The 14,433-nt window shown below is 37.6% G+C and overlaps 1 protein-coding gene across 1 annotated transcript in view; it reads left to right on the top strand.

The window, feature by feature from the left end:
- Positions 1-14,433, top strand: part of SVEP1 (sushi, von Willebrand factor type A, EGF and pentraxin domain containing 1) — a 164,422-nt gene that overhangs the window by 63,836 nt on the left and 86,153 nt on the right. Inside the window, exons 6-12 of the mRNA XM_090274555.1 lie at positions 4,415-4,594; positions 5,618-5,815; positions 7,061-7,179; positions 8,294-8,423; positions 11,812-11,919; positions 12,822-12,953; positions 13,495-13,689. Of these exons, the coding sequence (XP_090130681.1) occupies positions 4,415-4,594; positions 5,618-5,815; positions 7,061-7,179; positions 8,294-8,423; positions 11,812-11,919; positions 12,822-12,953; positions 13,495-13,689 (1,062 nt within the window). The remainder of the gene's footprint in view (positions 1-4,414; positions 4,595-5,617; positions 5,816-7,060; positions 7,180-8,293; positions 8,424-11,811; positions 11,920-12,821; positions 12,954-13,494; positions 13,690-14,433) is intronic.

The following is a 14,433-nucleotide window of genomic DNA, read 5'->3' as shown; positions in this document are numbered from 1 at the left end:
GTAAAATATAAAGCCTTTTATAAATTTAATGTTAAATCATTAATGTTTTGTAGCATTATATACTAATTAGTAGGCTTGATTCTTATTCCTCCTGTGCACTCTTCGTGAGGACTTTTACTATTTTTAAATTTTATCTTAATTATGCATTTCTCTACAAATTTGTAAGGATTCCCTTGTGGTTTCTCAATAATAACTAGCTATACCACATTACAGTATATTAAATTTTGTGATAGTATTTGTTCTGAGAAAAAGGTTTAAACAATAATGAGAATCATATATTTAATGTCAGATTTATTTTTAGTATACATACTACTAGAATTTTGAGATTGACAGTAAGTGTGTGTCTAGGGAAAATTAAATTAGTTTTTAAAATAAGAAACACCAGGTTTTTACATTGTCTACTACATAGTAGACTGTTCTCTAAAAGACTGGATTGCTATTTGCTAAAAAGAGTGGATAAATACTTAAAGATTGCTTTAACATGAATGCAAGTCAAGAAACATTTATTGCAGAGTTCTTCAGCTTGTTGCAATAAAAAATCTATAAGTTGAAACTAATGAGCATGTTCCAATTAAAAATGATAGTAAGTGGTCATTCTTGATTGAAAAGAGGTGTAAAATGTTTAAGACTAAACAGGAGATATTGCAGCCTTTGTTTTCCCTGAGGGGCAATAAAAATTTATTAAAACCAACATTTGAGAAACAATATAATTTGCATGTTATGAAACACCAACTCTCATTTACTGTCAGTGTACTTGAGAGATGTTGTAAATCCATTTTTTTCCCCTCAGGTTGAAAAGCCAGAGTGATTTAAGCAGTATATTTACCACATTAAGCAATGAATGTGGTTTTTTAGAGTTTATACATCTTTATCAAAGGAATTTATCTTAATCCATCCTTTAACCCCACTTGGCAACTGGCATTGTGCTACACGGGATGGACACACTCAGTGGAAGTCAGATGTGGAAGGCAAGAGATTTCTACCCCTTTGATGTACACACTCAATAAAGTTTCTCCTTACATAATTGACACAATAAAAATCAAGTGTGGAAGGCAAAAGGTTTCTACTCTGTTGTCATTAATAGTTGACTTTGTTTCAGACCATCCCAAGGACTGACAAGCTAGGATTTATGACTTAACCTTTCACATAATTCTTGAATTTTCTTTAAGGAGTAATCAATCCTAAACATATATTTAATGTGGCCAGTATTTATGCTCTGCTGACTAATATCACGAATAGATTCTATCAAACTGTGACTTTGGTTGACCATGCACTGAATATTTTACCACAACTTCCTTTTCTATTATTTTAAAGTTAAGCTTTCATCATAAATAAATGAGTGTAATATTTTAAAATGGCAAGTGCAGGAAACTAGAAGAAAAATACATATTACACAGAGTCCCAATAAAACTCTTGAGTCCAAATGATTTTTTTCAAAAATGTGTAGAGATTTCTATGTTGTCTTCTGGCTTTAGTATTGCAGTAGTACTGTCTGAGAGAGAAAACTGCTTTGTTCTTTTGTAGGGGTTGTTTTGGGTTTTTGTAGAATGTGTGATGCTTGTGGGGTTATATCTGTAAACTATTTAAATGATTATATGTGCCCGTCCTTTGGCATATTTAACAGAAATCCACTCTCTTTTCCTCTCCATTTTTCTGTTTATGACAGGGAGTCACATACCATCTGACTTAAAGGGTTCATTTCCATGGGTCTGTGCTACCCCCCACCTCTTCCTCTTTCTTCTCCATTGCCCTCCTCCTATTTTACCTTCCCCTCCCTACTCTTAGACTTCTGCTTCTTTCCCATCTTCCTTCTGTTCTCTCCTCTCTCTTCCTCTATTCCACTGACCTTTCCCCTTTTCCCTCCTTCTTTCTTCTCTTTCTTCTCCTCTCTCTTTATCCTTCTTTTCTTTCTCCTTATTTCTTCTCCTTCCCCTGATTGGAAATCCTGATTGCAGCAGGTCTAAGCTAGAACTAAAGAAAAGAAGTGTAGAAAGAGTATAAACTCTTTAGAGATGATTTTATCTAAAACTGTGCACGCGTGCGCACACACACACACACACACACACACAATAGATGGAAGACTCCAGTAGGGTACAGAAATTGATGTAGTTAAAGCTCTTAAGGGACTGATCTGGGAAGATAGAAAGCTGCAGTCAGAGAGTCGGATACTTGGGTTGGTGACAGCAAAGTCTAGTGGATAAGGCCACAGAGAGGAGGCTGAGAGAGGGTGAAGGATATGGTCATTGGAAAAGAGGAAGTGAAAAATATGACTCCAGGATACCAGAATAATCATCTATATAGATAATGAAATCACCAACTTGTGTGTGTGTGTGTGAGAGAGAGAGAGAGAAAGAGAGACAGAGACAGAGAGAGAAAGAATATGAATGAGAATAAGAATAAAATCTTCAAAGACTGGAAGTGGCCCAGAGGTCAGCAGACAATGGTGAGGGAAAAGGATGTTGGATATTAATGTGATGATACTTTGAGGAAGCTGGAGAGTTTTAGGATGATGGGAAACAAAATGGCCTGAGAAGGCAATAAAGAGCAAAGAAGACACCTCCCTTACCTCTAGGCCCTGCCTATAAGAGACAGTGAGATTTCAATCAGGATAAAAAAGTGAGAGAAAAGTTCAAAAGGGAAGTTTAGGATACGAGGGGATTTATTGGAGACTGATCATGTAAGTATTCCAGAGGACAGGTGCAAGAATTTGTGAGTTAACTTTGAATCAGAACTGCGCAGGGATGACCCTGGTAGATGTGTGGTGACTTTGGAGCCTTGGGCTTCCCAAGAGATTGTCATGAACAGGAACATAGGGCATTGTGGAAGTAACTGGTATGGACTCTAAAACACATTACGGGATTTTGATGGGCTGGATGGTGACGGAATCTTGCCAGGAGAGCTCAGAACACAGAATCATTTGGGAACCTACCGAAACAAGAGCAGTTCATGTGTTCTCTTGCAGCTTCTCTGATGTAGTGTTGAAAGTAGAAAATTAGAAGTAGCGACACTGGGAAGATGCAGGCTCCTCTGGACACCCCACGGCTCTTTCATGCTGGTGGTGTTAAGGCTGATGGATGGCAGGGGCATTTCCAGCATCCAGGGTTTAGTATATACCTTCCTGGCTGTCCTCTCATGGGGGTTTCAGAGCTGGCAGAGAAAGGAGCTCTGTCACCAGTTGTACCTACTCACTTCTCGGACCAGGGTAATGTGATCCTAGGTCACATGCTCTAGCCTTAAGCAGGGTTGGAGCACACACAAATCCCATGAGCTGAAAGAGGAGAGAAATTAACAAAGGAAAAGTACATGGATGCAGGGAAGAGGGAATTAGGAATAATGTATCGCTGCTGGTATCAAAGAGCCAAATAGCAATGTCTAAAGCCAATTAAGAGCTTACTTTTCTCTCATCTGAAAAAACAGAAGTAGACGATCCAGAGCTGATGTGAAAATGCCATTGTCATCAGAGACCCAAGTTTCTTTTATTTATTTGTTTTTTGTCCTACCATTGCAGTGCGTGATACTTACTCAGTAGTGACCTATACTTATACTGTAATGTGCTGGGGTACTATGTCTCATGTCTGTATATCAGGACAAAGAAGGAGAAGGAGCAGGAAGGCAAAAAAGTACTCTCTTAATTGAGCCAGTCCCCATTAAATAGCTTTTCCAGAAGTCCCACACAACTTCAGCTTATACCTCTTGGATGTCATTCCTTGCAGTGGAGGTGGGAAATTGTTATCTTCCCGCTGTGAATATTATTATGCTGAATAAAACTAGGAAGAATGGTTTTTGGGTGAGCAAGTAGCATTCTCTGCCACAGTGGCAAAAACACAAAGAAAACAATGTTAATGCTTAAGTTACGATCAGGATCATGAACTAGGATTTACAGTAAGTGTCTGGGAATAAAGGAGTGAAAAGGCTAAAAGGACAAGCGTTGTGGTCAGAGAGTAGAATGTTGGAATTTAAGATTGTAGAGGTTGGGAAGCTTTGCAGAGGATCATGAAAAGGCCCAGGACATACCTGTGAGATCTGAGAATGGAGTTACTCCTGAGCTTAGAATCTCTGTCCCCTTCCTTTTGTTGGCATATAGCCTGGAAACTCACAGCCAAGGGCCAGCTGAGAGCTGCAGGTACATCCTTTGTCAAGCACCCCCAATCTGTAGACGAGCCTCCTTAGAGACAGTTTAGGTGCCCACCTGTGGGCTGAACACAGAGATATTGCTTGGGCAATGTATTTGGTAAAACACAGGCTTTAATTGTCTATCACGAGCTCAGAAAATAATGGTATGTTATTTACTTCTTGCCACTTTAAGAAAAGGCCCTTCTCTTGCTTATACTGTGTCAGCATTTTTAAACTTACAATAATTATACTTTTGTCCTTAGTCAGTAAAATGTGATCTAATAGTTTTCATTTTATATAGTAAGAACATGCCCTCGTCTCCGCCAGCCCAGACATGGGCGCCTCAGCTGTTCCACGGGGGAAATGTCCTACAAGACAACCTGTTTGTTTACCTGCGATGAAGGATACAGACTGGAAGGAAGTGCGAGGCTTACCTGTCAAGGAAACGCCCAGTGGGATAGCCTAGAACCCCGGTGTGTGGGTAAGCTTTGGGAAGTCATGGTGCCTTTGGTGATTCGTTTCTCTTACTCTCTGATCCCCCCTGTTTTCTGTGAAGACCTAAAGCTAAAAATGGACTCATAATGACTATAAAGCCAAAACCACATATACAGATGCACAGAGATAGAAGCATGTAAATTACTATTTTGTTTTACCTGCCTCCACTGGTAAAAAGACTTCTACACCAGAATCCAATTTTCCGTCGCTGAAATTTACAACTTTAAATTTTGATGGATTAAAAAAGAAAAAAATGTGTTGTATAATTCCCTCACTTTGTTAAACACAATTTACTTTTACCTTGTTGATTAAAGGACAGAATTATGAACCAATGAATCTTAAGGTAGACCGTAAAAGTCTTATTTTCTGCCTTGTCCTCCACTAAGAGATGTGACATCTCACTACTGAAGTTGGGTCCAGAATTAATAAATTCAGTAGTGTTTTCATTTTTCATTATATACCGTAGATACAAATAACAATAATAATGTTGGTAATGAGATGATAACTACTATTTAGTGAAACTTTACTATGTGTCAGAGCACTAGCAGGTATGTAATGAATATTCAACTTCCAAAAAACAGAGAAGATGAACGATATGTATGGAATAAATTGAGAAGTGCCAGAACCTAAGATGGGAAAACTAGATCCTATACATATTCCAGTTGCTCCCAGATTGATTTAGAGCTTTATTCTGGCATAATCTAGTATTGGATTCATGGGTGATCACAAGGGAGTGTGTCACCAGGAGGGATATTGGTCATCTCAGGGGTTTCACTAACCGTCCAAGAGTTGAGCCTCACTGTGCATGCTCAGAAAAACTGATATTATACTGAGAAGAAATTAATCTCTCTGCTACAGAAGAATAAAATTTACTATTAAACAAAGATTCAGTTCATGAACAATGACGTGCCTACTGTCGCGAGTGCTGAAAGACGTTGGCCTGACAAGCATTGTGCAGGATAAAGGGAATGAAGCGCACAAATAACAGTCTCTCATTTCCCTGCAATAGAGCGCCAGTGCCCCACCTTTCAGAAGCCCAGAGGTGTCATCATTTCTCCCCCAAACTGTGGCAGGCAGCCAGCCAAACCTGGGACAATTTGTCAGCTAAGTTGCCACCAAGGATTCATTTTATCTGGAGTCAGAGAAGAAGTGAGATGTACCACCTCTGGAAAATGGAGCGCCAGAGTTCAGACAGCTGTTTGTGAAGGTAGGTATTCTAGGTTGATCAGATTAAAAACCAAATTCTGACGTGATGACGTATTGGTGCATTGTGGGACTGTCCTTCTTTGCAACTTTTGCTACGAACTCACGATAAAATGAAAGTGTTACCCCAGTATACACTGTCAGGATTTCTATTTCAAAATGGTGGATTTACAAAACCCAGTCACAACATGCCAGGCAGGGACAGAAGACATATAAAAATAAGGATAATATTGGAGCTGGAAATCAGCTAAGTATTAAATAATTTTCCAGAGAGAAAAGAGAAATGGCATGAAGCATCAGACACCCACATTTCACTTCTCTTTTACATCTCTAAATGCCGGAAGGAAATGGAGCGATGTCCAAAGAATATGGATAGAAAATGGATGTCAACTTTAAATTCCAAATCCAGTCAAGCTATTATATAATAAGAGCTTCGCTCTACAGTCACTACTGTGAATATGTGTAATTTTACCACTCCTAATTCAGTGTCTCTACTGCAGAGTTTCACACCGCACAAGATATCCTTGACTTGAATTTGTTGTTTGTCCTGACAGTACCTTTTTGCACTACTAATTCATTCCACTTGAGAGCCCTTGTTTTAAGATGTAGTTCCTTTCTGCCAGAAAACATTCCATTTTTTTCTGTTTATTTATTTCATTGAAAAACTAGTTATCAAGGCCCTTGTGTATGTCAGATATTATATAGCACAATGGGACAGGAAATACCCTGGCATTCAAAGTACTTAAATTCTTTTGGGGGAGACAATTAAGTTTCAAAACGGCATGTTGAGTTTTATGGTTAGGAAGGACAGAGCTGTGGGACCTTGTGGAGGGAGCACCTAAAGTGGTCCAAGGAGGGTCAGAGAGAGCTTTCTAAGGAGCTGAGAATTAAAGGAGAAGTAGTAGTTACACAGGTAAAGCGGGAAGAGGGCATCGATTCAGGCAAATGCAAGAACATACGCAAAGGTTGAAGAAAGATCATGGAGCCTTCATGGGACTGCAAGTATTCAACATGGAGATCCCAGTATGAGGTCTGTAAAGGTGAGGCTGAGGTGAGCAACTATCAATTTATCAAGATCCTAGCAGGCCATGCTGAGATAAATTATCCGGAAGGCAGTTGTACGTTCCGTCAATCAGGAATCGAGATGGAAAAGATGAGTCACACAGTATTAGTATATCTGTATCTCATTCTTAAATGACATAGAATTAATTTTCAACATATCTCTTGATTTGTGTATTTTCTGAGTCAGATGTGGAGGCTCCTCAAATCACCTGTCCTAGGGACATAGAGGCCAAGACTCAGGAACAGCAAGACTCTGCTAATATCACCTGGCAAATCCCAACAGCTGAAGACAACTCTGGGGAAAAGGTAAGGTTTATGCAAGTATTTGTGTCCTTTTTCAAATGGATTCTAAGAATACTATAAATGTGATTGATGTTGAAGATTTACTAATCCTCTAATGATAGCATTCTCTCTATATACACTCTACTGATCCATGACTCATTTGATAGAATAATGATCAGCTGTGAGTTTTTAATTAGAAGTTTAAAAATACAATGAACAAGATGTGTATTTGGCTACGAAAGTATTTTTTTTAATTCCTAAATTAAAAGACAAGTAGCAAACTGGAGGAAAATGCTTCAAACTTGTCAAAAGTTAGAATACTTATTACATAACATATTAATACAAATTTATTTTTATCATATAATTTTCAAATGGACTAAGAAGGTAAACATATAATACGAAAAGGAAAGACTATATCTATACCATGGGAACATATGAGAATCTAATCTTAGTGTGAGACATTAAGAAACTGCAAATTAAAAGAATGACCTGGTTATATAGTTTTGACTTACCAAAAAGCATGATATTTAAAATAGATTAGGGAACTTTGGGTGGAAACTTGGATACCAACACTATCAACTGTTTGACAATAGGAATGCAAATTATACTATGCTTTGGGAAAGAAATTTTGTGTTACCTACGATAAAATGTTAATGACTTTGAGGTTAGTATTTCTGTTCATGAAAATTTATTGTAAGGATATAATAAAAATATTTTAAGATTTTCTGTGTAAAACTGTTCATCCCCATGCTGTTTACAATAGTAAAATATGAGACCAATTTAAATGCCTTTCAACAGGTTTTTCTTCAGTTATATATTCATTCTGCGGAACATTATAGATGCAATTAAAAAGCCATCTTAACTTCTAAAGACTATGTAATAACATAAAAAATGTTTTAAGATAATTATGTTTTTTAAAAAAGGGAACAGCATTTCAGATTGTGCTCATGTTACAGACTATGCAAATAGAATAGTCTGGAAAGAAACGCACCAAAAGACTGCCAATTTTTTTTTTCCTTTTTTGCTATATATGAAATATTGTGTCATTTTAACTTTACTCTTACTATATAAATCAAAACAGAATAAGTGCACTATTGACATTAAGTTTAATTTTCAAACTATCATTTAACTCCAAAAGGTGTTGATCCGCGTTCATCCAGCTTTTACCCCACCTTACCTTTTCCCAATTGGAGATATTGCTATCACATACACAGCAACAGACTTATCCGGTAACCACGCCAGCTGCACTTTCCATATCAAGGTCATCGGTAAGTCTTCACATGACTTGGGTTGGTTTGTGAAAATAATCCTGTTCCTCCAGAACTTTGCTTCCTTATCTTCAACAATTCCCCTCCTACTGAGTGTTCCTACTGGCATTGAAACCTACATGCTCTTCAGCTGTCACTACTTGCCTTTGATTTTCTCCCATATGAGCCTTTTGGAAAGTTCCCAATGGTTGTCATCTTTTTTGGCTTAACAGTCATTTATTGTCCAAGTCATTCAAGCCTGGCTTCTATCTCATTCACTCATATAAACTACTTCCACCACGATCTCTAGAGTTACTTACCGTACTCCTAAGGCACACTTTTTAGTCCTTATTTTATATGCTGTTTCCTTAGATTTTACATTATTCGCTATAGTCTCCTTCTCAAAACTGGCTCCTTCCCAGGTAGTCTTTTCTGTTTTTCCCCAATTTTTCTCATTTATCCTTCTTTTTTGCTTTCCTAAGCTTCTCTTTCTCAGAACAACTCTCAAATATGGATCAGTCCCAGGGCTTTAGCCTTGGTTCTTTTTTTGTATGGTTTTCCTGGTGATTTTGATAACTGACAAGTCCCAGATTTCCATCTCCAGATCAGATCTCTCTTCTGAATTTCAAATCAATATATAAAACCATCTACTGAGCTTTTCCATGTGAATGTCTCACAGGCATTTCACATTCAGCCAACTATAATATATTTCTTAACTCAGAAAGTGGTACAACCAGCAACCTAGCCACGAAGCAAAAATCTGGAAGTCACCGTTGACTCTTCTTCCTTTATCACTAATACCCAATAAGTTTTCACATACTGGTTTCATCAACTTAGTGTCTCTGAAATCTGTTTCAGTCTCTCTATCCTCCCAACCACTATTATAGATCAGTCCTTTTGTATCTTATTTTTTAGTTTGATTTACTGTATCATCACCCAATTGATCTTTGTGCTTTCAGTCAAATTAGTAGATATTCAGTAGCTACCAAATATCAAGACCTAGTACGTGGAGAAGTAGGATATGCAGCCTTCTGCCATGGTCAAGAGCATCAACACTGAACCCAAACTGCTTGAGTCCATATCCAGCACTACTACTTACAGGCAATGTGACCAGCCACCTCTCTCTCAGTGTCTCAATTTCCCTGTCCAAAAATAGAGTTAATAAATATATTGCCTTATAGAGCTATTGTGAGCTTTTTAATTAAACTGTATACACCCCTTCTACTAGTGCCTAACCCATTAAGCTCTATATAAGTATTGACATTTTGTGACATTTTTCTCTGATATATTTTAATGTGTTTATTTTTCAATTCAACACATTAAATTTATTTTAAGAACTCTACATACATTCTTGAAATAATTAATATGTATAAAACTGGCTCCTTACTCCAGAAATTATAGTTTTTTTTGGCATAAGTCAATATAGAGTCAAGTAAAACCCAATCCAATTCATTTTATAGTACTGAGGGTTTTTCATTGCTTTTTTAATGTTTTAAACATGAACTTTACCAGTCGCATGAAAATATTTTGTATTTGCTTTTTATGGAAATGTGGTTCAAGAGTTTGCCATGTTTTAATTTTTCACAATGTCGAGTCAGCATGGAGAATGATAACATGTGTACTCAAGTGTCTAGCTAGACACTAGCTGAATTGTCAAATTATGAGAGAGGGGAAATGGGGAGAGGAAGCAGGAGAAGGAGGGAGTCCAGGAGCGGGAGAGAAGGATTGGGCGGGGGAATAGAAAGGCAGAGACAGACAGAAAATATTCCAAAGCCTGCATTTTCTTGTTTTCCTCGGATGACAGAGTGTTGGTGTCTTACTGATAAATGAGAGGAAGCAGAAATGTTGCTGAGCACTCCACAGAATGAATGTTGTCTCACATGCTTTGAAATGGCCCGTCTCTCCCTTTCGGAGACATAGCATCTGCTGGTGCCTCCACTTCTTTTGCCAGTGTCTTACCTAGTCTGACTGGTAGCACTCCTGTACCTGTGATTCAGCTTTAAAATGTTTGGCTAAAATCAGAGAAGTTTAAAAAATCTTGGAAATATCCATTTGCAGTGTCTTTGGGAAAATAATAAACACTGCCAGACTTTTCAATGTAACTGTGAACTGATTTGATTCAACAACCTCCAGCAGCACTGACCCCCTGTGAGCATTCCTCTACTCCTTTCTTCATTCAGCCACATTTTCTAAGCACCCAGGATGGGTCAAGTTCTGTGGAGATAACCATGTGCAAAAGAAACTACATCTCTGGTCAGCAAAGTATACAGTCTAGGAAGGTGAAATGCCAAGCAAGACAAAAAGCAAAAAACTGAACATTTATTCATGAGACTTAAAACAGAAGTCTATGTAGTCTCACGGTCACAGCTCATTTAATTTTAGAGTATGTGTCTTCGTATATTATAGATTAGAATACTCTAGACTTGATGCCTTGTAACTATAATTTATTAGCCTAAGGACCTCAAGTAAGCCCTTTAAATTTGCTAGTCTGAGATTCCTCATCTATAAAATTAGAAAAATAATTTGTCCAGTCTCCCTCAAAGGCATGTGATTATGGATATAAAAACATTTCAAACATGTAAAATCTATAATTACATTAAAATTACCTCCTGTATACCTTCTTTGTTGTTCTTTACTGACATCCTAAAAATTCTATCACATCCAATCAGAGCTTTGAAACCTGCTCAAAGCCCCCACTTCAACATGGATTACAATGCTCAGCAACACCGACACAATTCTTTAACTTCTGTGACTTTCAGCCCCTCTCCACTGCAGCCCCTGACTCCCGTGATCAAGCCACATCCTGTTCTTTGTTTTTAGCTAGAATTCACCAGCCTTAGAACTCTTAGACTCCAGTGTCGCAAATTCGGACGTAACCTCCGGGCATTTCGGCAATATCAATTCCTCACACCTAACATATTCTACAGCATGGCTCAGATCTCTGCTCATTGTTTCCTACATTTAGCCTCTCTTGATTCTTCCAATCAGAGGAGGATCATGGGAGTGATCCCAGTGCAATGACTAGATTAGTCATTTCTCTCCTTCTGCTTATCTGGGATGGTTCTCATCACTTTCAGATATATCAGCTCAACTACTGCTCATGGAACTCACAAATCAAATGCCCACTGCATCCATATTACCTTTCATACCACTGTGGCTACAGTGATTTTAGTAACGTGGTATTTCTTCTTTAAAAGGCAGAGGACAGTATGCAAGAACCAGCCTTTTGTTTTGATGTTGAGACCAGGGATAAAACGTAGCTCATCAGGAAGAGGCCCCAGGGTCAGCCTTGTGTCTAACAAGGTCAGGGTTCTTTGCCAGCACAAGCAGACATCAATTCTGTCTTGCAAACCCCTCACTGTTTTTTAATGTCAGTTGTGACTTCTTTCTCTGACTTCATGTCCTTTAGATGTAGAGCCACCGAGCATAGACAGGTGCAGATCCCCACCCCCAGTGCAGGCCTCGGAGAAGCAGCAGGCTGTGACCTGGGAGGAGCCTCAGTTCTCAGACAACTCAGGTGAGGATGCTGGCATTTTGTTCCCAGGGTGGTAACCCTAAGTAATATTTTATTTCAAAAAGCTTTTAAAAAGCACAAAAGAGAAATGTAAAGTAAATTATATCTGTCTTCATTGGACTGAATAATTATATAAGGTAATGTATTTTAATGCTTCTATAATTATAAGGGTGAACAAAAGTAGGTATACAGTTCATATGGAAAAAGATATGCAGGTTATGGTTGTTACAGGAGCTTTTTTAACCCAAAAGAATGTCAAAAATGCAACTGTAAACCTACTTTTGCCCACCCCTGTATATGTAATTTAACATTATTAATCCTGCCTACCCATGAGGATTCCCTCCATTGTGTATTCAATGTATATTCATTAACCTTTGCTAGGTGTTGTACTTGAAAGGGTCCTAATAAATTCATTGAGTCTCTAAGCTTACTTTGTCCTGAAGCATAAACTATGCCTTTTATTAGTATCTCTAATGCAGCTCCATGTATTCATACTCATTTCTTAAACATTTGCCAAAAAAACCTATAAAAGTTCACAGGAAAGCAGAAAAATGGGCAAATGCAATTGATGTTCCCTTTAAGATTTCAATAAAATCTAGTAAGCAACAATAAAAATGCAAATTTATTAGATTTCTTATTTAAATTTCCCATATTCAGATGGACTGACCTATTCAAAGAAAATCATTTATTTAGCAAGAATACCTTAATTTAATGAGATTTTAAGTCTGCTGTTGCTATGTTATAAATATTACATCTTTTATTTTCTACTCGTGGTCAAATCAACATAAATTGAATACCTCGCTGGTTTGTATGAATAAAAAGTAAAAATTCAAATAAAATAAGATGACTAGTAAAGTGACTGCAGACCAATAACCCCCAAATTGGATCCCTCTTTTCCTTCCTAGGAGCTGGATTGGTCATTTCCAGAAGTCATACACCAGGAGACCTTTTTCCTCAAGGGGAGACCGTGGTGCAGTATACGGCCACTGACCCTTCAGGCAATAACAGAACATGTGACATTCACATTGTCATTAAAGGTATTCTCTCCCTAAGTCTCCAAAAATCCAGTTGAGATTTGATGTATGTAATTGCTAATATAAAACACAGGAGGCTATGAGCAGTAGATTGTTAAAGTTAAAACACTGACAGATTTTATTTAGGTTTCTGATTATTATGACTTCACTGCATGATAAATAAAGAGGTCTTGAACATTTGATTAACATTTTCTCCAAAGGTACAAAGTAATGTCACGAGCGTATGTTGAATGCTTGAGGAGACAGGTTCTGCAAATGCATTTGCTACATAATGTCTAGGTTTCATTTTTAGTAAAGAATGCCAAAAATTACAACCCCAAATCAGAAATACTTTTAGCTTTTCGTGAAACATGCACAACCTTTCATTACACTTAGGTACAGCTTTTCAACTAAGCCTCCCTAGGGATCAGAAAGATTTATGATGGCAGTTACACTAGGAATATGGTGGACAGAAGGAATTCTTTTTACAATTCAGTTTAGACTCCTGGAATTTAATTTATTTTTCTTATACCACTGTATATGAGTAATGCATTTTTAAACACAGGTTCGCCCTGTGAGGTTCCATTTACACCTGTAAATGGGGATTTCGTATGTACTCAAGATACTGCCGGAGTTAACTGCACATTAAGTTGCTTGGATGGCTATGATTTCACAGAAGGGTCTATGGAGAAGTATTATTGTGCTTATGAAGAAGATATCTGGAAACCACCATATTCCACTGAATGGCCAGACTGTGCAAGTACGTTGTAATTTTTTTTTCCTCGACTTTGTTAGTATGTGTGCTTGTCTGCTTTTGTGTATACATTTCCAAGCATTTAAGGAGGAAGATTGCTTTCATTATAGGGGTGAGGTTTGGTGAGCAGAAAATGGTGCCATGAATTTGAAATATTTGTGGAGAAGAGAAATGTTCATTCCTCCATTTCAAATAGTACCCCCCCAGAATCTTGTCATTGACTGGATTGCTACAAGACAAGATCTGGTTTAAGGCAAAACCACCTGGACCCGCCCATTGTTATTTACCAGAAATATCTGAAGAGATTTGTCAGCAGGTTGTTTTTGACTTGTAAAATTGAACTTAAGGTATAATCTCATGGACTACAGAATAGGTAACATTTAAAGTAAGACCCAATATATGTGATGGAATGAGGGAGATCAGTCATGTATTCTTTAGATCTGATTTAGATTTAGAACTCTTCAGTAATCTTAAATATGCATTGTTACAAAAATAACCCAATATCTTTGTCTAGTGTAAATAACATTATCTGGAGTGAATACTTGATCCAGTACTGATGATGGAGTTTAAACACCAATGTCATGGAAAAAGAGTAAAACCCAGTTAATTGAGCTAATTTTTTTCCAAAATTGGGAAGTAATAGAAGCAATATCACTCGCCTCTATCATAGAATATCAGATGGTAGGATTTTAATGACAATGCTATTAGGAGACCTTATTTCTGAATACTTTGAGACATCTTGCTGAGTCT

Source organism: Furipterus horrens, unplaced genomic scaffold (genome assembly GCF_987537825.1).
Source record: "Furipterus horrens unplaced genomic scaffold, mFurHor1.1.pri manual_scaffold_4, whole genome shotgun sequence".
NCBI classification, from domain to species: Eukaryota; Metazoa; Chordata; class Mammalia; order Chiroptera; family Furipteridae; genus Furipterus; species Furipterus horrens.
The sequence above is the reverse complement of the archived record's forward strand: the minus strand, read 5'-3'. Positions and strand labels throughout refer to the sequence as shown.